The sequence below is a fragment of the Carassius auratus genome, unplaced genomic scaffold (assembly GCF_003368295.1).
Source record: "Carassius auratus strain Wakin unplaced genomic scaffold, ASM336829v1 scaf_tig00024766, whole genome shotgun sequence".
NCBI classification, from domain to species: domain Eukaryota; kingdom Metazoa; phylum Chordata; class Actinopteri; order Cypriniformes; family Cyprinidae; genus Carassius; species Carassius auratus.
This window is the reverse complement of record NW_020525372.1, coordinates 294,513-320,000: the sequence shown is the minus strand read 5'-3', so window position 1 is coordinate 320,000 and position 25,488 is coordinate 294,513. Positions and strand designations below refer to the sequence as shown.

The 25,488-nt window shown below is 38.2% G+C and overlaps 2 protein-coding genes across 4 annotated transcripts in view; one reads left to right on the top strand and one right to left on the bottom strand.

Moving 5' to 3' along the window:
• Positions 1-11,076, bottom strand: part of LOC113078227 (wnt inhibitory factor 1-like) — a 12,265-nt gene extending 1,189 nt beyond the window's left edge. Inside the window, exons 1-10 of one of the 3 annotated variants that reach the window (XM_026250544.1) lie at positions 10,966-11,076; positions 9,728-9,805; positions 9,440-9,579; positions 7,431-7,539; positions 6,758-6,898; positions 4,496-4,591; positions 3,721-3,816; positions 2,927-3,022; positions 981-1,076; positions 706-801 (exon numbers count right to left, since the gene is read on the bottom strand). In XM_026250544.1, the coding sequence (XP_026106329.1) occupies positions 706-801; positions 981-1,076; positions 2,927-3,022; positions 3,721-3,816; positions 4,496-4,591; positions 6,758-6,898; positions 7,431-7,539; positions 9,440-9,579; positions 9,728-9,797 (940 nt within the window). In that variant the 5' untranslated portion in view covers positions 9,798-9,805; positions 10,966-11,076. Of the gene's footprint in view, positions 1-705; positions 802-980; positions 1,077-2,926; positions 3,023-3,720; positions 3,817-4,495; positions 4,592-6,757; positions 6,899-7,430; positions 7,540-9,439; positions 9,580-9,727; positions 10,159-10,708; positions 10,786-10,965 lie in introns of those variants that run through there. The other 2 variants (XM_026250542.1, XM_026250543.1) reach the window with 2 other exon arrangements.
• Positions 11,016-23,159, top strand: LOC113078226 (inner nuclear membrane protein Man1-like). Its single transcript, XM_026250541.1, has 13 exons — positions 11,016-12,288; positions 19,175-19,215; positions 19,331-19,400; positions 19,486-19,562; positions 19,735-19,814; positions 20,002-20,147; positions 20,236-20,337; positions 20,420-20,522; positions 20,640-20,818; positions 21,040-21,121; positions 21,264-21,369; positions 22,828-22,906; positions 22,991-23,159. The coding sequence occupies exons 1-13, from the start codon at positions 11,016-11,018 to the stop codon at positions 23,152-23,154; spliced, it is 2,502 nt and encodes an 833-aa protein (XP_026106326.1). The 3' UTR covers positions 23,155-23,159.
• The last annotated feature ends 2,329 nt before the right edge of the window (positions 23,160-25,488 follow it).

The following is a 25,488-nucleotide window of genomic DNA, read 5'->3' as shown; positions in this document are numbered from 1 at the left end:
AATATTTAATACAGACATTGACTTATGCATGGCACCAAGGTTCTTATTGAAATATTTTTTTAATTTACAATTTCTCTTTTCAATTAAGTTTTTTTTTTTTGTTACTTAAAAGTTATTCTGTATTTTTTCTACATGTAGTTTGAGCGTATTTAATTCTTGTTTTAGTATTTTTAGGGCTACAAAATGAATTCACTGGTATAGTTTTAATTATTTACATTTTCAAAAAAGTTTGCATACACGGACTAGTGTTACTGCTATCTAGTGACATTTTCATGTTTAAAGCAGGTTGTACATTGTACAGGTTTCAGGTTTTCTAAAGTACCATTTATTTTAAAATATTTAATATATTTAAATGCACTTTATTTTTTATATTAGTTAGTTCTGAGGTCGTGAAAATGTGTTTTAGTTAAGCACTCCAATGTACTACCATGAATGTAATCTGTACAAAAACTATGGTATTATATATTTTTATATATATATATATATATATATATATATATATATATATATATATATATATATATATATATATATATATATATATATATATATATATATATAAAGAGAGAGAGAGAGAGAGACGCTTTCTACGTTGTCGCAAAAAAGACACAGTATAAGCACAGATGAATCCATGTTGTGATAACTGAGGGGAAACCGTTATCTCCTGCTCCCATACTGGCCTTGGGAAAAAGGATGTTCTCTTACTCTTACTGCAGTGATGTCCATGCCAGCCGTCTCTGCACTGGCAACTGTTGGGCTCCACACAGCTCCCGTGTGCTCCACAGCTGGGCTCGCAGACAGCTGCACACACGTATACACATACACATTCAGCCATACACAGAGACGCAGTCTTTAGTCTTAGTAATGTTTCCTGTGCTGTTCAGCAAGCCTGCAGCCCAAGTGGAAATTTTAAGGTGCAATCAAGCACATTTTTGATCAAACACATCCACAGTTCTTCTGCTAAGTCGAGATAATCTCACCTTTGGAGCACAGATCGCCATAGTAGCCTTTGCTGCACTTGCATTTGTTTCTCCCCGTGCATTTGCCTCCATTTCTACATGGCTGGTGACATTTACCTGCAGACAGCAATTGCATTAGTCGCAATCCCAAAATGCAAAAACAACAGACTGCAAAAGAGAATGTTTTTTCTTCGCTAACTGACATTTCTAAATTAGTATCTGAACTTACACACATTCTATTAGTAACTTATATTGTTAGGTCAATATCATCTTTTCAAAGGACTCTAGCTCTTGTTTATAATTAATTTCTCCATTCAGGTTCCATACAATCATGTTTTATATTTAAAACACACAAATATATATTTAAATCAAATATAAACATATTTATTTATTTACCCCATTGAAGTTTTATGCAGTATCACATTTAGATATATATACACTAATAAAACTTACAATATACATTTTTCAGTGTAGAGTGCTTTTGAAAAACAAGAGCAGACAGCCCCTTCCCAAACTCTCTCGGATCCTCTTACACCTGCATATTTGATCAAGACCAACTGAATTTCAGCGGCTTCTTTGTTCCTTCACAAATCAGGGAAATCCATATCCATGCAACCAGACAAAGGGGGGGACTCTTGGCGATTATGTCATAAACCATTTTGACAGAGAACACGATACTGCAGTGGATCAGTCGGTAAAAACTGGATTAATGCTATTAAAATGTTAAAATGAGATCTTTCTCTTCCCTCCCTTTTCAGACCAAACGCCTCTGAATACTGCAATACTTCCTGCCTTTGAATAGTAAAGGATGATAACCAGGGTCAAAGAGGAGTTGTTTAAACATCAACGAAATACACTATAGACCTTTGAAGCAAAGCAAGCTTGTATAAATAATTGCGATTACCAAAGCAAACCTCAGTGAGCAAGTCCTAAATTGCATTTATCTCAATACCTGTTTAATTTTAAAAAAAGGAAGCAAAAGCTTTCTGTAAATGGCCAAAGATAAAATGCCACACTGTTTGAGTGCATGTGAGCTCATGAGGCTGTTATTAGTGATTAGGGTGACAACACAACTGCATTACATCCTGTGTTTGCCCATGAAGGTGCCGGCCTATTAAACACTAATGTGAGAACACACTTCACTTAAGAAGTTGACTTGGAGAACTGCTCTGAGGGCAATTTGTGGAAGTGAGCCTATTACAATCTAAGAACAACAACACTGCTTTCCCTTTGAAAGATGATGATAATAATATAACAGTTAGTTAATACCCTATGTTAGAAGTTAATAGAGCTATTTAGTCAGTAGTACTAAAAAGCTGGCATTTTTAAAGTCATAAGGTCAGGGATTTTTTTTTTTAATGGTACTTTTTCAGTTGTGAGCTAAATCAAATCTGTTATTTTCTTAATATGTAATCTATTCCTATGATGCAAAGCTGAATTTCCAGCATTATTTACTCTAGTCTCCTTCAGAAATCATTCTAATGTGCTGACATGGTGCTCAGAAATGCATTTCTCATTTTCTTTAATGTTAAAAACAGTTGTGATGCTTAATATCTTTAGTGGAAACAGTAATGCATGTTTTTCAGGATTCTCTGACAAATAGGAAGTTTTTTTGAAATGAAAATCATGTGTTATATTATAAATGCCTTTACTGTCATTTCTGATCAATTTAATGCCTTCTTGCTCAATAAAACCATTTTATTAATTAATAAGAAAATAAATAGTACTGACCCCAAACTCTTGAAGGGTACTTTTGAACATTACTACACAAAGACTATCGAATTCATGAAGCAAATAAAACAATGCGCCTTCAGTAGTTGCAGTTCTTATCAACTTTTTCCCCCTAAAAACCCATTTACATTTTTTTTTCATTGCAAGTTGGCTTGATTTTGTTTAGATCACTGTTCATTTGTTCTGTAGTCTGTTCCATTCACAGTGATGATGAAGGTACATGTAGCTGAACTCACTGAGCTCACAGCGGCTCCCTTCAAAGCCGACGGTACAGATGCATTTGCCAGGATGGAAACACGTCCCTCCATTCAAACAGGTAGTGCTGCAGTTAGCTGTTAATGTAGAAAATGCAACGCAAAGTCAATGAACACGTCACAAACTACATAGAAAAATGATGCACAAACAATTTGTGCTTAGGTCAAGAACAAGGTAAAAAAAAAAAAAAGAATTTAAAGACTATGATCACACTTTTCAGGCTACTTCCTGTCTTGTTATTGGCTAATTAGTAATGTTAAGCCATTTATTAATATGTATTTATGCGTATGTGTATTTTTGTGTATTATACATATACGTTTATAGCATGTTTTAGTCAAGTTCAAGTCCTGTTGTTATTGATTTATGGTTTAATGAATGGTGGCACAATATAGTGAAAGTGAAAAGTGAAAGTGACATTCAGCCAAGTATGGTGACCCATACTCAGAATTTGTGCTCTGCATTTAACCCATCCGAAATGCACACACACAGAGCAGTGAACACACACACACACTGTGAGCACACACCCGGAGCAGTGGGCAGCCATTTATGCTGCGGCGCCCGGGGAGCAGTTGGGGGTTCGATGCCTTGCTCAAGGGCACCTAAGTCCTGGTATTGAAGGTGGAGAGAGAGCTGTTCATGCACTCCCCCCACCCACAATTCCGTCCGGCCCGAGACTAGAACTCACAACCCTTCGATTGGGAGTCCAACCCTCTAACCATTAGGCCACAACTTCCACAATAACTACATGTTTGCATGCAACAGGTAGGAAACTAACCTCTCTCACAGCTGGGTCCAAAGTAGCCCGGAGGACATATACACACACCTGGGCTTATACACAGGCCACCGTTCAGACATCTTGAGGAACAGAGAGCTGAAAAAGACAGAAACATTGCTAGTTAATGTATTATATATAATACACCATTAAAATATACATTACTTATAGCAGTCCCAATCTGCTGGGTAATTCATAGAAACCTAGAAACCTTCTAGAATACATGCATGCTCCATTCCTTCATCTAAACTAGTACATAGCGGGTTTAACCATGCTTTGTAATTTGCAAAAGGTATTTTGGGAAGTGATGCTTTGAGATTGAGTATAATCATCATCATAATAAACTATATGTACTTGTTTGTTTCCAAAGGACGCTTGTCTTGCTGAAAAAAAAAAAAGAGTTTTGCAGAATACATTTCTCTTATTTTTTTTTTTTACCTATCTGGCTTTTGTATTGGAGACTTAATGATGAGGTTCTACATGCTCGCATCTGTTGTAAATGGATTGACATGGCTCCAGGTATGATATGATATGAGACATTTCTGGGACAGTTCCGAGATCCAGTAAGACCAAAACTATTCATAAAACCTCAAATATTGAAATATATAATTACAGTATTTCATTCAATATAAATAATTTGTTTTCATTTGAATGTTTAACTTTTTTATTACTTCTTTTAATTCATTCACAATGCAGTTCAAGTCAACTGCACAGTCAGTAACGTTTCAGTAACTTAATTTTTTTAGTCCTTATGGTGCCTCTATATAAATATGGTTACCTTTCTCACAGTGAACACCGTAAAAGCCATCCTGACACTCGCAGACCTGCCTTTCATTGCAGTAGCCTCCATTGTGACAACCACCAGGACACTTTGCTTCAGAAAGAGGAGACATTAATGTGAAAAAATGTTCTTATGTTTTTTTATTACACCAATCGCATCAGATTCTGAGAGAAGTTGAAAGAGCAGTGAATTCAATAACAGTACTTCCTTTAGAAGAACTGACACCAGCAAAGAGAAAAAAAAGGCTTTGAGTTGAAACCAGAATGTCAACAACTTCATCAAATGCAGTGTATACTGTTGCAGATGTGTTTTAATGTAATTCACAACTGTCTTTAAAGACCATGTAGTTTAGTGTGCTTGACATTCTGCCATTCACTCACCCTCATGTCTTTTGAAAACCATTTGACTTTCTTTTTCTCGGTGGAAAAAAAAAGTTTCTCACAATGTCCAAGCTGCTTTTCTCCATACCATGAAAGTGAATGGGGACTGAGGCCGTAAATATATATTTTCAAAGAAAAACGTCTTAAATTTGAGTCTGCTCTTCAAAAGTGCTTGGAAAGTAGCGCTGGAATGTCATATGGACCACTTTTAAGGCTCTTAGTCCCCATTCATTCTCATTATATGGAAAAGAGAAGTTCGCACATCCTGTTAAACGTCTGCTTTTGTGTATTTGTCAAGCCATTCAGGTTCGGAATGACATAAAGGTGTATAAATAATGTCAGAATAATTATTGGTTTTAAGGTTCACTCAATGCGGTTTTCGTTTATGAAACACAAAACTATTGTTCAACATTCTTAAAAATACTCCTTAAAAAAAGGATAAACTTGAAGGTGTTAAACTATATCAACTATGTCAAAGTCATTTTGACCTGTGGTTGAAATTCAAGCAGCCAGTCTTATAAAATAAAAATAAAACAAGTTGTGAGCACTAGTTATTATTGCACCCTCAGCTGTCACTAGGAAACACTTTGCTTCCTCCCCGCGGGGTGGCTTCAGACAGATGGACCATTTGATCTGTGAAGTCTACACGCCGAATGGAGAAGGGTGTGTAGGGGAATGCAACACCGTGAGGTTAGTGTGTGTGTGAGAGAAGGGAGGGGGGGGTCAGAGAAACATAACACGCTCATTCTAAAGGGCTGCAGCTGGCAGGGTTCACATGACCTCATGAGCCAGCGATGGTAGAGAGACACCCGTACCATGATCTCTGCTTCTCTCTCTCTGACCAACTACTCTTAAAGAGGGACAAAACATGCTCATTCGTGCTCCTTAAGAAAGAAAAATCATAAATATGATCTCTTTAATATGTGACCCTAGACCACAAAACCAGTCCTAAGTCGCTGGGGTATATTTGTAGCAATAGACAAAAAAACACTGTATGTGTCAAAATGATCGATTTTTCTATTATGACAAAAAAATCATTAGGATATTAAGTGAATGTCATGTTCCATGAAGATATTTTGTAAATCTCCTACAGTAAATATATCAAAACCTAATTTTTTATAAGTAATATGCATTGCTAAGAACTTCACTTGAACAACTTTAATGGTGATTTTCTCAATATTTCGATTTTTTTGCACCCTCAGATTCCAGATTTTCAAATAGTTGTATCTTAGCCAAATATTGTCCGATCCTAACAGACCATACATCAATGGAAATGATGTTTCAGATGATGTATAAATATCAATTTTGAAAAATGTACACATAAGCCTGGTTCTGTGGTCCAGGGTCACATATATTTATTTGATCAGAAATACAATAAAACAGCAATACTGTGAAATTTTATGTAATGTATTCCTGTGATGCCAGTTATTTACTCCAGTCTTCAGAGTCACATGATTTTTCAGAAGTCCTTCCATCAAAATGTTGAAAACAGTTGGGCTGCTTAATATTTTTGTAGAAACGCTTTTTCAGCATTCTTTGAAGAATATGAAGTTCACAGGAACAGCATTTAAAAATATTTTGTAACATTATGAGTGTCTTCACTTTCACATGACCAATGGTATGCATTCTTGCTGCATTCATTTTGTCAAATGTCTCATTTGTTTATGTTTATATTTTCTTTTAGAAGATGAACAACTGAGATGAAGCTGACTTGAATGAACTTGAAAACTCTTCAGAGCGATAAAATTGGGTCTTGGCTTTAGTCTGCAAAGTTTCGATGACTGATCCAGTGTTTTACATGTCCATAACATTCTCTTTTAAACCACACAGGCATTCAGCATCAGCATTCATGCTTGGACTGCAAAGTTTGAAAACTCACCTTTCTGGCATGTTTTAAAGAAGATAGCGTTGTGTGGAGTCCTCAGAATGATGTTTCCTCCAGCATCCATCACCAGGATGGTCACCTCAAATGCTGCTACACCATCCTGGTCACCTCTGCATGGGAAGCCCACCTGGACCACTGAGTACACAAAAGCCCTTTTGATTACTTAACCTTAAGCATCGATGTGCCACAGGTTTCATATGTTATAATAATCATCTCATAGATGTGATTTTAAGAATCTAGATAGATAATTATGTGAATTAATCAATACATCATGATTATTCCAGTATTCAACCAGTTTATTATCAAAACATTGGTTAAAAGGATAGTTCTCCCAAAAAAGACAATTCTGCCATCATTTCCTTGCCCTCAAGTTCTTCCAAACCTGTTAAGAGTTTCTTTCTTCTGTTGAGCACAAAACAAGATGTTTTGCAGAATGTTGGAAACCAAACAGTTGATGGTAGCCATTGACTTCCATAGTAGATTTTTCCATACTATGAAAGTCAATGGCTACCGTCAACTCTTTGGTTACAAACAATATCTTCTTTTGTGAGTAAATGACAGTTTTTTTTTCTTCTTTGGGTGAAATTTCCCTTTAAGAAGGAAAATGTAAGCCACAACAATAGTGAAATAATTTTAAAAAATAGAATAAAAGAGAATAAAAGCGTACCAGAGGTTTTGTGTGGCACTGATCCTAAGAGAGGAACATTGACAGTAGGGTCATCCATAATGTCTTTATCAAATGAACGCAAAGTCTGAAACTCATAGAAGTACTCTGCCTGAATTAAAAGATAAACAAACATTAACTTTGTTTTAATCTTCAAAGAAGTAGATTAGATTTGCATTAAGAGGGGCGTTACTATAGCACAAAAAAGGTTGAATGTGGTTCATGACAAGAGCACATATGCATCTGTAAAGAGTAAAAAGAAGGTTTCCGGGTATCATTAAGTTTGCAAGGCTATCAATTTCTTCCTAAAGAAGCATAGCTTCGCTCTCTAACTAATGACCTCAACCTTTTGAGGATTACACACTTTTGAGGACAGTTGTGATGGCGAGGCCAAACACGCGCTTAAAAAAAAAACTGTCCCTAAAGGAGATGAAAGCAAGGGAGACTTTTTTTCTGGTCTCTAGATTTCGGAGTGTAAAAGCTGGGCAGCGTTTGATGAAGGCAAAAGTACACAAGCTGTGTGGAGAGCTTAGCTAATCCTACAGCTGAATGGTAATAACCAACACAGATAACTCTCGCCGCCAGCCTTTTATGCAGAGACCTTTGTTCTAAAGCCTCAGTGGCCGTCTTTGAAGCAAACAGGGGCCAGGACAGAGCGGGCCCTTCTCTTTTTCCTCCATATCCCTCCCCTTGCTATTTTAATTTCTCCCTCTTGCTGCTCTTTCGTCAATTCACAGATTATGATAACAAAGTATGTTCACTTTGACTTTCAAACGTTTAAACGTAAATGCATTTTTGTGTATTTATTTACTTTTCTCCTTGCTGTTGTCACATTTATTTGCGAAGTGGGGTTGGTAAAACAGCTTTGGAAAAATATTTATTGTAAAAAGTGCCAGAAATTAATCTGAATTGAATTTTCAATGAAAAAATTACTTTAGCAGGCAGAAAAGGTGTCAGCAATACAAATAAAAGTACAGTTATTACTATTCATTATTATTGTTGTTACTTTTATTATTATGCCTTATATTGCTTACAGCTGTTCATATAGTATAAATAAAAATTTACATATTTTTAGAAGGAATCCTAAGAACCAAAACGTTTTTAAAAGATTTCCTCTCTGAGATCTGAAATATTTTCTTTCTGATTTTAGTCATGTAATTTGTGATGAATACCATATACTGGCTATTTGGGACCTACTGTGAAAATAAATAAATATATACTCTGCCACAGTTTCTGCCAAAACCATAAAGAATTACAAAGAGGACCAAAAAGCAATAGCAACACAAAGTGTTTCCAAATGGAAGTTTCGTTGTTCAATAAATCGCGGGCTCTGGCACGCCGCACGTGTGCTCTCTACTGATGACGACCCAGATGTTTGGCACATGCACGCGCGCACACGCGGCGGGCCCGCGCTTTGATCCGCGGTGCAGTTTTAAAACACCAACATGCAAAATACCACAAGAATTGAAATGACCTTTTCCCTTTCAAATTAGGCCAATACACTACACAGATTCGTTTCACAATATCAAAGTGCAAACACATTTTATTAATTCATTTGTTTTGTTTTTTAGTTTTCAAATTATCAAATTTATATTAGGCCTACTGTTAGTATTATTGCATCCATTATTATTCTTAATTTCTATTTTTAATGTTAAATTAACTTTAATGTAGGATCTTGTTTAGCCGAGATGGTGTTCAAACATTTTATAGGTAAACAAATAATATATATATATATATAGACATTAATATCTTAATACATCGGATATCTTGACGTAGGCTATATTTAGACGAACATGTTAATCATAAAAATCTATAAACCTGAAAACACTTAGCCTACACGTAAAGGCTACTTAAAAACTAACTTAATTCAACAATTCTGTTTATCGAGTCACTAAAATATGTTTGTTTTAAGGATTTTTATATTGAAAAAGACGGCATTCAAGAAAATAAATTGTGTAAAGTGTTCCTGGCTAAGATCATGGCAGATCAAGAATACATCAGTTTTACGGTACCTGATCAGTGGCTTGCCAGGTGAAGTTCACGTGCTGGATATTGACAGGTATTGCTGGCATTCGCTGCTGTGCTTTCCTGAAGTCGTGTGTGAATGGGGCCATTTCGCCATCGGAGACTATTAAAATATCCTCCTCAAAACCTGTAGGATAAAACAGCGAGCCTCTCATAGTTTGAAAAGAACACTGAGTTAAGTTATTATGCATTGGCTTAGTTTACAATTGGACTCTAACAGCATTAACGTGCCATTGACCCGGTACAGAAACCACGTTACTATTACCAACTATTACCAATTAATATTCTTGCTTGACTGGCATCAATCCACATGTACATGCTTCCTTGCTCTTGGGCAGCTTCCATAAGACCCCCTAAAAGCAGAAGAAAGCACGTTTTAAGGTGCAGTTGAACAGCAGGCGTCCTGAAAGCCATTCCTTGGTTTATTTCAAGTGAATTGGTCGTCTTGCTAGCTCTCCCCTCTCGCTGCAGTCCCGTGCACTAACTGTGTCTCTCAACTCTCGAGTAAGTCTTCAACTGACCAAGCGTGTACGTCTGCGGACTGTTTCGCGAGCTACTTGTACGCAGCAGGAGCTGCAGTTCACAGATTTCGTCACTAGGTGGCGTGGTTTTAATACAAGGCGCCCATGATTCGCAAGTAAAAGATTCGTTATGCAAACAAGCTGATTGATGTTTTGAAGTGTAACAGCGTGATAATGAAACCTTTTCTTTCATTATTATAAATGCTTCTCTTAGTTTAACCCAATTAAAAATGTATACTTCTTTCAACATCTTTATTTGTATTTTTATATTTCTACATTTCTTTCAGTTTATGTTGACTGCTTCAGTTAGTGAAATTCCCTGTACGGTTGTACTACTTGGACATTTATTTGACACAAACCTTAGGAAATTGAATTAAAGATTTTCTTTCATATTTTCATTCATATTAACTTAATTTAATGTTAACCAGGTGTAATGTGCTTTAATAGTGATTGTATAATAAACATATCATTCAAATTTCGATTTACTTTCTTTTATTTATTGTTAATATTTTCTGGTTTTCATTTCAATTTAGGTTTCAGTTATTCAACAACAACAGTTTGTTAACTAACTAATTGTATTAAATATGATCATTATATTAAAATCATGTAAAATGGATTATGAAGATGATGATTATAAAAATTATGTCCCATATGTCACATCGGAACTCCTTTATGAGTGGAACATTATGTAAATAAATACACTGTGTATTGATTTGTGTCTTTCTTTCTTCTTACCTCTTCTGACGGTTTTCAGCATTTTTTCTTGATTGCCATTCATAGTGACATGTGAATATAATGAATGTTGTTTAATGTTGCTCATTTAATAATTAAAAAAGTTTCATACTTATATTTTTGATATCTTGACATTAATTAAAGAAAAGAGTTTCTCATTTATTTCCTTTCAAGTTGGCCATCTGTCCAATATATATATATATATAAATATATAAATACACACGTATATTTATGTACATATCTGTGGTCTGTCCGCTTACTTCTACGTCACTTCCGCCGTGTCTTGCTGTGTGCGTTTTTTCGTGCAAAGATGGCGTCTGCACAGTTGACGGATGAGGAGCTTGTGTCTGAACTGAAACGGCTCGGCTTCACCCCGGGCCCGGTGACGGAGAGCACGCGGCCCGTGTACTTAAAGAAACTGAAGAAGCTGTGGGAAGAGCAGCCACAGCCGCGGAGCTCCCGGAGTGGAAAAGGACGCAGCAGCAGCGGGAGTATCAACAGCAACGGCAGCAGCGGCGCTAGTAACAGCAACGCCGCAGCGCGAGCTCCGGGATTCAACGCCAGGCCACCGGGCAGTGACGTCACGCGTCTGAGCGCCAGTCGGAGCGAGAAGCGCAGAGCCGGAAAGTTCGTGCTGGGCTTCAGCTCGGACGAGTCAGACGTGGAGGCGCCGCAGAAGAAAGGAGGCCCGAATCACGGGGGCAGCAGGAGAGACCGAGGATCTGCGCAGCAGACACCCACCATCAGGCCTGCGGGAACACCCGCCGCTGCCTCCCTCGGGTTATCCGCGGATAGGAAAAGCATTTCTGGTTCTCCGTGGTGGGCCGACCGAGGTCAACCCAACAATTTGGAAGAAACGGAAAGAGACAGTCGGGCTTTGAACGGGAATAAGGAGTTTTATGAATCTAACAGTAGTAAGTTAGCCAGGGATTACTCTGATTCAGACGACGAGGAGGAAGAGGAGGGTGAACGAGACCGTCCCCGCGAACGCCGTCTGACTTCCAGACACAGTCCACCCCCCTCCTCTTCCCCGCACCGGAGCGTCTGGAGCTCAGAGAAGACTGCGCTCGGCGCGCGTGATACTCCTGACTTCGGTCTAGATATGATCGCGGATCGGAGGGACGACGATGAGAAAGAACTGAGAGAGTTCACCGGAAGCTACGTGAGCCACAGCTTCCCGAAACTCTCCGGGATTGACGGCAGCAGCCCGTCCGTTTCCTTTAATAAGAACCACCTCGACAGCGGAGACTGCGAATCCCCCTGCAGCAGCAGTCGGTTCAGTATCGGGCTAAGACCGCGCTTTCCCTCCTACACGGCGACCTACCGAGCGAACCACTCGAACCACACCGGTTCCAACGACTCCTACAGCCATGCCTCAGCCCTCAAGTCCAAGCAGCACAGCACGGTCCCGGAGGACGAGCTCCTGCAGCAGTTTAAACGGGAGGAGGCGTCCGCCACCGGCGGCTTCAGCGCTCACTACCTGTCCATGTTCCTCCTGACAGCCGCCTGTCTGTTCTTCGTCCTGCTGGGCCTCATGTACCTGCGGATGAGGGGCTCCAGCACCTCCGAGGGGGATGCAGTCAGTAAGTATGAAGTGCTGAAAGTGGCATGTGTCGCTAAACATAGTCAGCTGTATACCTAAGCAACATTTTTGGGGCAGTTTAAGAACATTGCTGTTTAGTTATTTAGTATGTATATATAATACTACTTAATGTCAATAAGTATCATATTCATATAATATGAAACTTACATGGTACCTCGTCCCAAATGTTTTTAAAAAGCCTTAGAGCTTTGTCCAAAAAACATGATATTACCATGTTGAACTGATGGTATTCGATGCTGCTGAGTGAATACCACATAAATACCATAGCAAATTAATGTATTACTTCCACCCAGTTTCCAAAAAGAATACCATGGTGCTACCATGGACCATACAAAAAAGGTATTACTGTGGTACATTTCCAAAAACATATCGCCATCATCCTTTTAAAACATGGTCGTACTATGGTACAGTGATGCATTGGATTGTAATAATATGGTACAGAATGCTGATGTTTACAATATTCATTGTACCTCCAGTCTCAAAAACCATTGTAATACCATGAAACATTTACAAAAAGTGCCATTTTCACGGTACATGTCCAGTGGTGTTGGCATAGTGCATTAATATAGTGGTACTTTGAGATATATAATGCTGCTGAATGGTTGTCGTGTAATTTCTACAGTGTTATTGTAGTACTTCCACCCAGTTCCCAGGAATACTGTGGAACTTAAAACATGGTATTACTGTGAAGCTGTGTGCAAGAATATGGCAAAACCTCGGTACAGTGGATTATATGTACACTTCAAAGAATACTGTGGTATTACTATAGTGTAATGAACTGCCTCTGTATCTTTCCAGTAGTCTGTGAACCCTCACATACATATCCATTATTTAAACAAGAGGTTTAAAATGTCAGGTCAATAATGATCATCTAAAAAAACAATTTTAGTTGTAGCTGCACTAGTGTTGCATCTAGGCCTGCACGATTAATCGAACGCGATTATTTGCTATTGTCATGCGCATTTAATCAGTAAAGCCGGTTCTGTGATTAGCAGTAAATCTCCATCACCTGCTTTCAGGTGGAGCAGCATTTAATACGCAGAGCCATAGTTCTCTGACAAGTTCTCGTGTTCATAATCGCAGACGTTATAATTGTAGGATTATGATACTGACAAAATCGTTCTCGATTATGATAGCTGTTTGCGTGTCTTCTCAGTGAACTATCTCTGTGTAGTAAATGCTGCTCCATCTGAGAGCATGTGAAAATACTACATTTAATAACATGTTATAACTCCAAATTCACTTCGTAACGTCAGTCGAGTGTTTAAAATAATCCTTCTGTGAGATGATTTATTGCTTCCTAAAAAGAATAATTAAGGCACACAATATTTAATTGTATTCTAAGCAGTGATAAAGGCTATGTCGATTAGTATTTCATTGTAGATATTCTTTATTATGATAAATTATAATAAGGCTTCTGCCTAATCGCGATTTATTGCGTTTGATTAATTGTGCAGCCCTAGTTGCATCCCTTAAAAGATCACTGCGGTTTAGTATCTGGTATATATGGGAAATTAACTTTTGTATTGTATTGATTTACTAAGAAAAATTACAGAGCGTGTGTTTTAGAAAATTACACATTTACATGCTTTATAAAGTTCCTCAAAGATTTTCTAATTGTTTATGCACTCCATGAGTCAAACATGAATAATTCACACAGCAGTTATCACCCCACACTATTCGCACCTTCTTAGACAGGAAATGGTCGATGTCGCATGGTGCTTTTTATGGGACAGAGAGAGGTATTTGCATTAGAAATATGTGTGTGCTCCATGCCAGGTCAAATGACTATTCAAGCCCTGGTGGATTTAAGGTAGCTGATCACACCTTCACCTTAAATGTTTCAACTAGATGTCTGACAATCTTTTAGTCAAATTATTCTTCAAGGTCTCAGTGCTCACCATATTTGTGGAGTCTTATCTTCTAGGTTTTTTTGTTTTGTTTTCTGTTCTCTTACTAGAAGTGAGTTTGTGCTAAATTTACAGAATAAATCTGAGTGTATATGACTTAATATACTTTTTTTTTTTTTTTGGCCCTGCACAAAAAATGTATTAGCTAAGTCTAAAACTAGCCTGCACCCATAATGTGCCTGATATGCGCTATATCAATCAATCACCTTTATTTATATAGTGCTTTAAACAAAATACATTGCGCCAAAGCACTGAACAACATTCATTTGGAAAACAGTGTCTCAATAATGCAAAATGATAGTTAAAGGCAGTTCATCATTGAATTCAGTTATGTCATCTCTGTTCAGTTGAAATAGTGTCTGTTTTAATTTGCAATCAAGTCAATGATATCGCTGTAGATGAAGTGACCCCAACTAAGCAAGCCAGAGGCGACAGCGGCAAGGAACCGAAACTCCATCGGTGACAGAATGGAGAAAAAAACCTTGGGAGAAACCAGGCTCAGTTGGGGGGCCAGTTCTCCTCTGACCAGACGAAACCAGTATTTCAATTCCAGGCTGCAGCAAAGTCAGATTGTGCAGAAGAATCATCTGTTTCCTGTGGTCTTGTCCTGGTGCTCCTCTGAGACAAGGTCTTTACAGGGGATCTGTATCTGGGGCTCTAGTTGTCCTGGTCTCCGCTGTCTTTCAGGGATGTAGAGGTCCTTTCTAGGTGCTGATCCACCATCTGGTCTGGATACGTACTGGATCCGGGCGACTGCAGTGACCCTCTGATCTGGACACAGACTGGATCTGGTGGCCACGGTGACCTCGGAACAAGAGAGAAACAGACAAATATTAGCGTAGATGCCATTCTTCTAATGATGTAGAAAGTACGGTGTTATGTGAAGTGTTCCGGTTCCAGTTTACCTAATTAATGCAGCCTAAAAATCCTTTAACGGATTTGGATATTAAAAGCATATTAGTATGTTATGTGTATGCCAGGTTAAAGAGATGGGTCTTTAATCTAGATTTAAACTGCAAGAGTGTGTCTGCCTCCCGAACAATGTTAGGTAGGTTATTCCAGAGTTTAGGCGCCAAATAGGAAAAGGATCTGCCGCCCGCAGTTGATTTTGATATTCTAGGTATTATCAAATTGCCTGAGTTTTGAGAACGTAGCGGACGTAGAGGAGTATAATGTAAAAGGAGCTCATTCAAATACTGAGGTGCTAAACCATTCAGGGCTTTATAAGTAATAAGCAATATTTTAAAATCAATACGATGTTTGATAGGGAGCCAGTGCAGTGTGGACAGGACCGGGCTAATATGGTCATACTTCCTGGTTCTAGTAAGAACTCTTGCTGCTGCATTTTGGACTAGCTGTAGTTTGTTTACCAAGCGTGCAGAACAACCACCCAATAAAGCATTACAATAGTCTAACCTTGAAGTCATAAATGCATGGATTAACATTTCTGCATTTGACATTGAGAGCATAGGCCGTAATTTAGATATATTTTTGAGATGGAAAAATGCAGTTTTACAAATGCTAGAAACGTGGCTTTCTAAGGAAAGATTGCGATCAAATAGCACACCTAGGTTCCTAACTGATGACGAAGAATTGACAGAGCAACCATCAAGTCTTAGACAGTGTTCTAGGTTATTACAAGCAGAGTTTTTAGGCCCTATGATTAACACCTCTGTTTTTTCTGAATTTAGCAGTAAGAAATTACTCGTCATCCAATTTTTTATATCGACTATGCATTCCATTAGTTTTTCAAATTGGTGTGTTTCACCGGGCCGCGAAGAAATATAGAGCTGCGTATCATCAGCATAACAGTGAAAGCTAACACCATGTTTCCTGATGATATCTCCCAAGGGTAACATATAAAGCGTGAAGAGTAGCGGCCCTAGTACTGAGCCTTGAGGTACTCCATACTGTACTTGTGATCGATATGATACATCTTCATTCACTGCTACGAACTGATGGCGGTCATATAAGTACGATTTAAACCATGCTAATGCACTTCCACTGATGCCAACAAAGTGTTCAAGTCTATGCAAAAGAATGTTGTGGTCAATTGTGTCAAAAGCAGCACTAAGATCCAATAAAACTAATAGAGAGATACACCCACGATCAGATGATAAGAGCAGATCATTTGTAACTCTAAGGAGAGCAGTTTCAGTACTATGATACGGTCTAAATCCTGACTGGAAATCCTCACATATACCATTTTTCTCTAAGAAGGAATATAATTGTGAGGATACCACCTTTTCTAGTATCTTGGACAGAAAAGGGAGATTCGAGATTGGTCTATAATTAACTAGTTCTCTGGGGTCAAGTTGTGGCTTTTTTATGAGAGGCTTAATAACAGCCAGTTTGAAGGTTTTGGGGACATATCCTAATGACAATGAGGAATTAATAATAGTCAGAAGAGGACCTATGACTTCTGGAAGCATCTCTTTTAAGAGCTTAGATGGTATAGGGTCTAACATACATGTTGTAAGTTTAGATGATTTAACAAGTTTATACAATTCTTCCTCTCCTATAGTAGAGAATGAGTGGAACTGTTCCTCAGGGGGTCTATAGTGCACTGTCTGATGCGAAACTGTAGCTGACGGCTGAATGGTTGCAATTTTATCTCTAATAGTATCGATTTTAGAAGTAAAGTAGTTCATAAAGTCCTTACTGCTGTGGTGTTGGGAAATGTCAACACTTGTTGAGGCTTTATTTTTCGTTAATTTAGCCACTGTATTGAATAAATACCTGGGGTTATGTTTGTTTTCTTCTAAAAGAGAAGAAAAGTAATCAGATCTAGCAGTTTTTAATGCTTTTCTGTAGGATATGCTACTTTCCCGCCAAGCTATAGATTAGTTAAGATATTGATCTAAATGATTCATGAGTTTTTTTGTTGTTGAGAATTTAAGTTCTTTTAAAACGTATTTCAAAATGATTTAGAAAATGTTCAATGATAATATTATGTTGTAATTTTTGTACTTTTAAATTATTAATTAAAATAAGTTAAATGGAATTAATTTATCCAGCAATTACAAATGACTGTAAAGGTAATGGAAAAATTATGGAAATTCACTCCTGAAAAGTGTGGGAACCCTCTGAGAGTCTGTTATTTGATAATAATCATGGCTAGTCTGGTAGTCCCCACATTTTGACATGTTGACATCATTTATGGTCATAATGTGATAGCCAGCATCAATCTTTTGATGCATTTTTCCAGATGAGAGAAAGTCTGTTCTTGGATGTGCATGCATTGCCACTCAGTTTAAATAGCTTGAGTACCCTCAGAGTAAAGTGCTCTGGAGGCAGAGACGACTCTTGAGAGGAAGCTGACTGATGAATTACTATGTATATTTGTGGCGTGGCCGGTCTCTCGGGGAGGGAGCTTTGACTGGAGAGCGTGCTGCAGACATCTAGGTCACAGACAAGCTAAAGCGGCCTAATTGTCTGTCTCTCGGGGGACTCTGGGAGCTTGCGGCCAGCTAGATTGACTGACTTCTCTCTGGCTGGCTAAATGCCTAATTCTCACTTTGAGTTTGATTATATACTGTACTATGTGTACCAGTTTTCTACTTGTTCAGGTTGTAGTTTGCAGCTTGTGTGATTTAAGTCATTCTGAACAACGTGCTGTCAAACTACTACTGAACTACTATTTCTGTTGTGTGCAGTACATATGCACAGTTTAAAATAGTTTGTATGCATTAAATATGTCTTAGAACATCCAATACTATATCACACAAAGCAATTCGTTTGACTTGATCTTCCAGTATGACGACATCAAGTCTTGAGTTACATTCTGACTTATTATTTGATGAGGCTGGCAAAAAATGCCAAAATTTTCACTTGTTTTTTCTAAGAACAGAAGTGATGCTGGATGCTACTTGCTGAATTAACTGCAGTGTAACTAGGTCATGTGGCAACCGTGTAGCATAGTACTGTTTGAAATGTTTATCATTGTGTACTAGTATATATTTTTTTATGTATAGTTTACAAGTGTCCAACTCTCAAAATAGCCAGTTTAAAATTTAAGTTTAGTCCTAAGATATGTCTAAAATTTTAGTCGATATTAGAAACCTATCAGAGAAACAAGCACTACTTATTCAAATTTTGTGCACTGTGCGTTATAAAGAAGGCAGTTATGATAATATCCTTTATTTTATTGTTAACTGCCTGCCGTTATAAAATAAATAGACCTTAGTCAGATTAAACATCATGAGGGAAAGACTTAGTTTAACAATGGCATGCACTGTATAAAGGCTCTCACAGTTTTCACAATTGGCAACTTTTATAAACACTTTTATGGAGTTTTCTCTACAGAAATTTGTTTCATAAAATGTTTCGTCAGCTTTATCATTATGGTGTTAAACAACAGGAAAGTAGTCCATTGAACACACTATACAGCTATATCTCACAGCCTTTAATTCTTGTCAAACATTTAATATTGCATCACCCTGATTAAGGTCTGTAGGCCATCTGAGGCCATGTATTTTTTAGTGGTTTTACCATGGTTAAGGAGGTCTAGGCCACTCCCATCTATAGCTCGACCACAGAACCAGAAAAATGGGATCTCATCACTTGAAATCTAGGTCAAACTTGGTCTTGAAACTTAAAAGCTGTTGTTTTTCCAGAGTATATGGCTTCCTCTCAGAGGTTGATGTATTAAATGACTTGCAACACCAGACAGCTCACGTTTAATAAGCCAGACTAATGCAGTCTATGATTGAGACATGCCGGGCAGTTGCTGTGCTAAATTCGGGCCCCTGCCAGAGTGAGGACAGAAACACAATGTTCAGACAATGAGTCAAGTGTGAGAGGACGAGAAGCTCACACTCGTCACACCCTCAAGTGTGAGACGATGAGCAGCCCTCCTCCACGGCATAGTTGGGAAATACTGTGATGCCATAACATTATAATATTGTCTAGTGCTGACTCAGTAATGCCATTTGTCGACTTTTCTTTCTTTTTCAGTCACGCATCACCCATTCGGACCTGAGTTTGATCAGAGTTATGTGAGTATCTGCTCATCTGTGTCCCATATTTAAAGATAATATAAAAAGATATTGGTGGTTATACATACTGTCCTTAAACATGCACTCACTACATTTACTTGCATTGATTGAACAGGACGTCAAAGACCGAGACCTCATCCTTAACCTTCTCCTGTCTCTACATGAGCACCTGGCCAGTGTTGCAGGTTAGCATACAGTTATTTAGTCACTCTTTATATTTGTTTTGATATATGCAGCATTAAAATGTGCAACCTTTTGATCGCCTTTCAGGAGAACATGATTGTGGAGACCTTAAAAATCCTTTAAACAGAAGTGTCTCTTTCAGTGATGCCTCTTCATACCTCAAGGTTTGTTTTGCTTATTAAAGCGTTTGCACTCCATGGTCTGGTCATTGGATTCAAATTGCATTTATTTTTTTTAAATTAGCACTGACCTTTTGACATATTTCATTGTATAATTTGGAAATGTCTCTGCTAACATGAAAATGCATAATATAATAAAGCATCTTTCTCTTTCAAGCTCCAAAATGAAGCCTATGAAAACTTGATTGAAACCTCTTTAGAGTGGATCATGAAAACCAAAGATTTTGTCGGTATAAGGTACCTGCTGTTCCTCCATCAAATTGTCGTAAATCATCTTTCTATTGGCCAGTCATCCTCTCTGTTTATTTAGTCTTTCTATCTATCTGTGTAAATATATCAAGGTGTAACTTTCATACCTTTTAGTATCGCTCTGTGTGAGTGCTGTTTTCCTGTGTTCAATGGTCATGTGTTGTTTTCTTGTCAGGTTGATTGGTGCCGACCCTGCTCAACCCATAGAGGACGTATCGGAAATCTCACGACTGGAGTCCATCCACCCCCGCATGTCCTTCTTCTGCCGCCTCAGACGCGCCTTCTTCACTGTGATCTACAAAGTTCTCTTCATCCTTTCAGGTTGGCTTATGATTTCTGTAGATGTCGGTGCTTTCAGTACAGGAAAGATCTAAATCTTTTCACTAACCTCTCCTACGTTTCTCTGTAGGCATCGGTGTAGTTTTGGGTTTGGTGTATTACATGAAATACAGATGGCGCAAAGAAGAGGAGGAAACTAGACAGATGTATGACATGGTGGAGAGAATCATTGGTAAGACTGTCTCATCGTTACACAAGAAATTACACAATGCAGGTGTAAAGCATCTTAAATACTTTGCCTTATGCTTTTACAGATGTAATGAGAAGCCACAATGAAGCCTGTCAGGAAAATAAGGACTTGCAGCAGTATTTGCCCGTCCCTCACGTCCGTGACTCTCTTGTCCAGCCTCAAGAAAGGTATTTTGTCTTTGCAGTGCGAATGTGTTTTTAATTCATGTTGCATTCTTGTATGAAACACCCTCTGTCCCCAGTTCAGTGTATGTGAGTCCTGAATAGTATATGTTGTTCTTTTAGAAAGAAGATGAAGAAAGTGTGGGACAGAGCTGTCGCGTTCCTGTCAGCTAATGAGTCCCGTATTCGGACAGAAACACAGAGGATTGGAGGGGCGGACTTCATAGTGTGGCGGTGGCTTCAGCCTTCAATGTCACCTGATAAGATGTCCAGTATGCCCTCCAAAGTGTGGCAAGGCCAAGGTAATGGTTTCTCCATGTGAAGTCAACCATTTGCATTTTAAGGCCACACTTATGCCTTTTTACTTTTTCAAAATCACACATGATCATAAGTATGTGGACATCTCTTTCTGATTGTTATTGTTATTGATATTAAACTTTCAGCACATAGTTATGCATAGTGTCCACATTCTGGACATGTAGGGTATGTTCATAAACCTAAAGTGGCTTGTTTTGTTCTTCAGCATTTCCGCTGGACCGAAGAAATTCGCCACCAAACAGCTTAACACCATGCTTGAAGATTCGCAACATGTTTGATCCTGTAATGTACGTTTCTCAAGGACTTTTGCATCTGACCTTGCGTTGAATTGGTGGTTCAAGTAAAATATATTTACTTGCATGATATAATGTAGGTCTGCCTGATATTAGAGTGTTTTAGAGAAAAGTAATCTCACTACGTCTTGAACAGGGAAGTGGGGGAAAACTGGCACCTCGCCATACAAGAAGCCATTTTGGAGAAGTGCAGTGATAACGATGGAATTGTTCACATAGCCGTTGACAAAAACTCAAAAGAGGTGAGAATCCTTTGTGGTTCATTACAAAACAGGCAAACCTGGGTTTATAAGCTCTTGTCCAAATTCTAATAGGGCCTTTTGCACCACAAGGACCTTTTCATAGTACCAGAACTAATTGTGGAACTACCCACTTTTGGGTATTTTCACAGGAACTAGGGGCGAATTATTTTTTTTTTTTTATAGTACCGGACTGCCTTTTTCGAGAACCAAATTAGCTCCTACTCCAGAGCAGGGTCTAACCAGCACAACTGGTACTAACCGTGATGTAAGTAGACACTGATTTATCAGATGCATTCGTAAACGCCCTCACCCACTATGATGTAAAACACTGTAAACATTGTGTCAACTTATTTCGCAAGTTTGATTAAAAGCGATAAATATACGGATGCTGAAGTGCAAGCACTTGTAGCAAATGTAACACTGGCAGTTGTCGTTGGAGATTCTTAATCCTCTTTCCATTCTTTCAATTGCTTTACGTATATGTCAACATTTCATGTCCATTATTGTGAAACCCGCGAGACACAACAAAAACAACGTTGTTGAAAGCCGTACACAAATGACATTGCTGTCGACCGGCTTACGTCACATCCTAGTACCCATGGTCAGTGCGAATGCAACCCCTTTAAATGGTACTGGGAAATAGTTTCGCGAAAAATCGTACCAATACTTTAGTACTGTACATTTAGTTCTGGAACTAAAGCGGTGCAAAAGGCCCTATTTAGTTGCCTTCTGCCTTTAAAGGTAACATCCCAGCTATCATGGACCCTCATAAATGGCCAATTTGTAACACAATACAACAACATGCAAGAACTCCTCAGACCACACAAATTGACTTGACTCACAGTATGATGTTAGCATATTGCTAAGCTAACAGCGTGATATTGTAAGAAGCATAAAGTGCATAGGACAGTCCATTTTTAATGTGTGGTGTTATTGTTAGCAAAACTATTTCTTATGCCTCTTAAATTGTTTTGATTCGACCGAATCTATTGATTCCAATTGAGTTTCATGGTAGCATGTTGCTAAGCTTACAAATGCTAGATATTGAAATAACCATAAATTGGACATTTATATTGGCCAAAATAATCTTTTAATACTCTGAATGTTATTTTTCACCATATTGGATAGTTTTCCACCAAGCTTATCATACAAATTGACTTTATACTCATAATTTAATTTAATTAAGTTTGATGTTAGTGTGAATTGTGATGCTAAGCTAATGTGTACTAGATATTAATATTAGCCAAATGAAATGGGACAAACAGATAATAGGTAAGATATAATTTTTTTTTATTACACAACTTTTTTTTTTTTTTTTTTAGCAGTGTTCTCTGGTATTGCCTTATCCACAAAGGATATGATGGTGGCTTAGAATTCTACTTTGTTTTGGAACATAAAATATTCCTAGAAGCATTTAACCAACGGGCCGATTTTCTGTATGGTTTTGTTCTCATCTAGGGCTGCGTTTATGTGAAGTGCCTTTCAGCAGAGCATTCTGGGAAAGCCTTCAAAGCACTACATGGCTCCTGGTTTGATGGTAAACGAATATTGCATTTATTCTTGACTTATCATAAGAACTGCCATCTTCAGTCTGTTTCAACCCAACGTGCCTTTTATACAGGTAAGCTGGTGACGGTCAAGTACCTACGCCTGGATCGCTACCACCAGCGTTTCCCACAAGCCCTGGGCTGCAACATGCCCCTCAAGCCCTCCAACTCCAGCATGAACAGCATGTCTCGCCTGAACCAGCGATCCAGCACGTCCAGCTCACTGGGTTTTTCGTGAGGGACATCCTAATGGCCACCACCATCCTCTCTGCTTCTTTCTCCTGTGTCCTCGTTATCTGAGAGAACCGCATCCAGGAGCTTTTACAGTTGGGCCACCAGGGATGCCCAATCAGTTTTGTCAGCCATATGCAAACAATGGTGTTTAAACCTGTGAGCTGCTGTGTTTTTTCTTTTTTCCTGTCCTTCAGTATCAAGGAAAGCAAGGGAGATGCACACACTGGCATGAAACCGGTGGAGAGAGTTGCTCGGTCCGATGAGAACTTTTAGTAGAGGTGTACGATGCAATCTCTGTCCTTCTCATATCTGGTGCAAGTGGACACAAATTTCTGTTTCTTATGTATTTTCTTTGTTTTTGATAAACCAATACAATGACAAAAATGGCTTCCAACTTTAAATCTTACAACACAAATGAAAGTTTTCCGGCCTCTGCTTATTTTTTATGTAACTAACTCCCCTCCTTAATTCCAGGGAGCTCCGTTGGGCTATACATAGCTGCATGTGCTGGTTAAAGTATGCCTATATTTAAGCTTTGAATTGTACCATATATTGTGGATGTTTATTTCCCTGATAATGTTTTAACTGATGTATTCCCTGTATTATTTTTTTTTCTTTCCTATTTTTTTTGTTTTAGTTTTTAGTCCAAGAACAGCATGCACACACTCTAGAAAGGGGTGCTGTAAATATCTCATTGAGTGGTGGTGGTTGAAATCATCTGTTTGAATTGAAATTGTCATAAGCTCTCGTTTGTTTCTTGCCAACAGAATAACTACACTGCTGCATTTAGAGATGTGTGATGTTGAAGGGTCTACATGGCTTTGTGAGGGAAATGAACAATTGTGTTCCCCTTCAATGCCATGTTTCTGAACACTAGTCTTAATTGTAACAGCCTGATTATATTCAAGTATAGAATTATTTACTGTTGTTTTTGTTTATATTTTAAAAGTTATGCTTTTCCCATTATAATTGGTGCTGTCGGATGTTCTTTTTTTTCCCCTGACCCATCACTTGGCAGATTTTATATGCCATCCTGTTGCTGTTTTTAATCTGTCCCCGACCCTACTAAATTTCCAAAGGAGACGTTTTTGATGGAAGTTGTTTTTCTGACTTTCTTATACACACTTGTGCTACAGTTGCAGCCTGATATGGCGATCTGATTCTAATTTGTATCGGGACACATTCATAAACAGAGCATGTCATGTCTATTTTGGAACAAACAAAGATTTATCAGCCTTTGTTTAGATGCAGTTCGGGTGGATATGAGGTAAATAAAATGTACTTGTTTATTACTTATGTTTATCTCCTTCCTTGTTGAGATTGATTACATAATCTAACACATTTTAACTATTCGTTTCCAGAATGACTTGCACCTACATTTATATAAAACGTTGGAAATGGCTTTTGAGATAAAGTTGATCTTTTAAAGCTGTGGTAGGGAACTTTTGACGCTCTAGCGGTTAATAAACAGAACTGCTTGCGTCTTGCGGAAGAACATGTAGCCGGAACTACTTCTCTCTGTTTATGTCTATGAAGAATCATAAAGGTACTGGGTTACTCCGCCGCGGTACCCCCGAAGCAATCTAAAATAGTCCGAACATAAACACTTATTATAGGTGCACCCTAGTGATTCAGGACAAGCTTAAAACACGGTTTGGAAAATGGATTCATGGTGTACTCGCTTACTATATACATTTTTCTACATTTTGAACACAAACAAAGTTACGGACCGCAGCTCTGATTGGTTGATTTCTTACCGGGAGCGGTCCGTAACTGCAAATGGCAATAGGACCACTGGGAGGAGCCAGAGGAAATTGATTTTTTTCACAGATTATCTGTCTCATATTCTACTGTCAGGACATAATGACAGGTTTAACAAATATGTAAAAAAATATATATTTACAAAAGTTACCTACTGCAGCTTTAATTGATTTAATCGATTTAATTAACATTTCTAAGAAAACGGTAGTTGCCCACTCCAGAGGCCTGTACCATGATGGCAGCTGAACAAATTCAGAGTTACAGGATTAGTTTTGAGTTGACAAAACCAAACCTCTCCAATCCGGCTTTGTTGGTAGCATGATGCTGTTCATCAACTTTCTTTGTCAATTCAGGCTTTGATCCTGATTTTGTGGAGCGAGCCTTGCAACACAAAGCAAGTTTGATTTACTTCTCGCGAGAGACCCAGCGAGATTCAAAACTAAAGGTTAAAGGTTTTGCTAAAGGTTAAGAGATTGAAGAATATGACAAATTTAAATGTCATATGAAAAATGAAGGAGGACTAATAAAATAAATGATCTTGCTCCATCAGTGTAGTCACAAGTGGAACTTGTTAACT

Bases quoted from the DNA above. Each gene is read 5' to 3' on its own strand.
- LOC113078226 (XM_026250541.1), top strand. From the start codon at position 11,016: ATGGCGTCTGCACAGTTGACGGATGAGGAGCTTGTGTCTGAACTGAAA. The intron at 20,338-20,419 runs GTAAGACTGTCT...ATGCTTTTACAG, and splicing joins CATGGTGGAGAGAATCATTG to ATGTAATGAGAAGCCACAAT. The intron at 22,907-22,990 runs GTAAACGAATAT...CCTTTTATACAG, and splicing joins ACATGGCTCCTGGTTTGATG to GTAAGCTGGTGACGGTCAAG.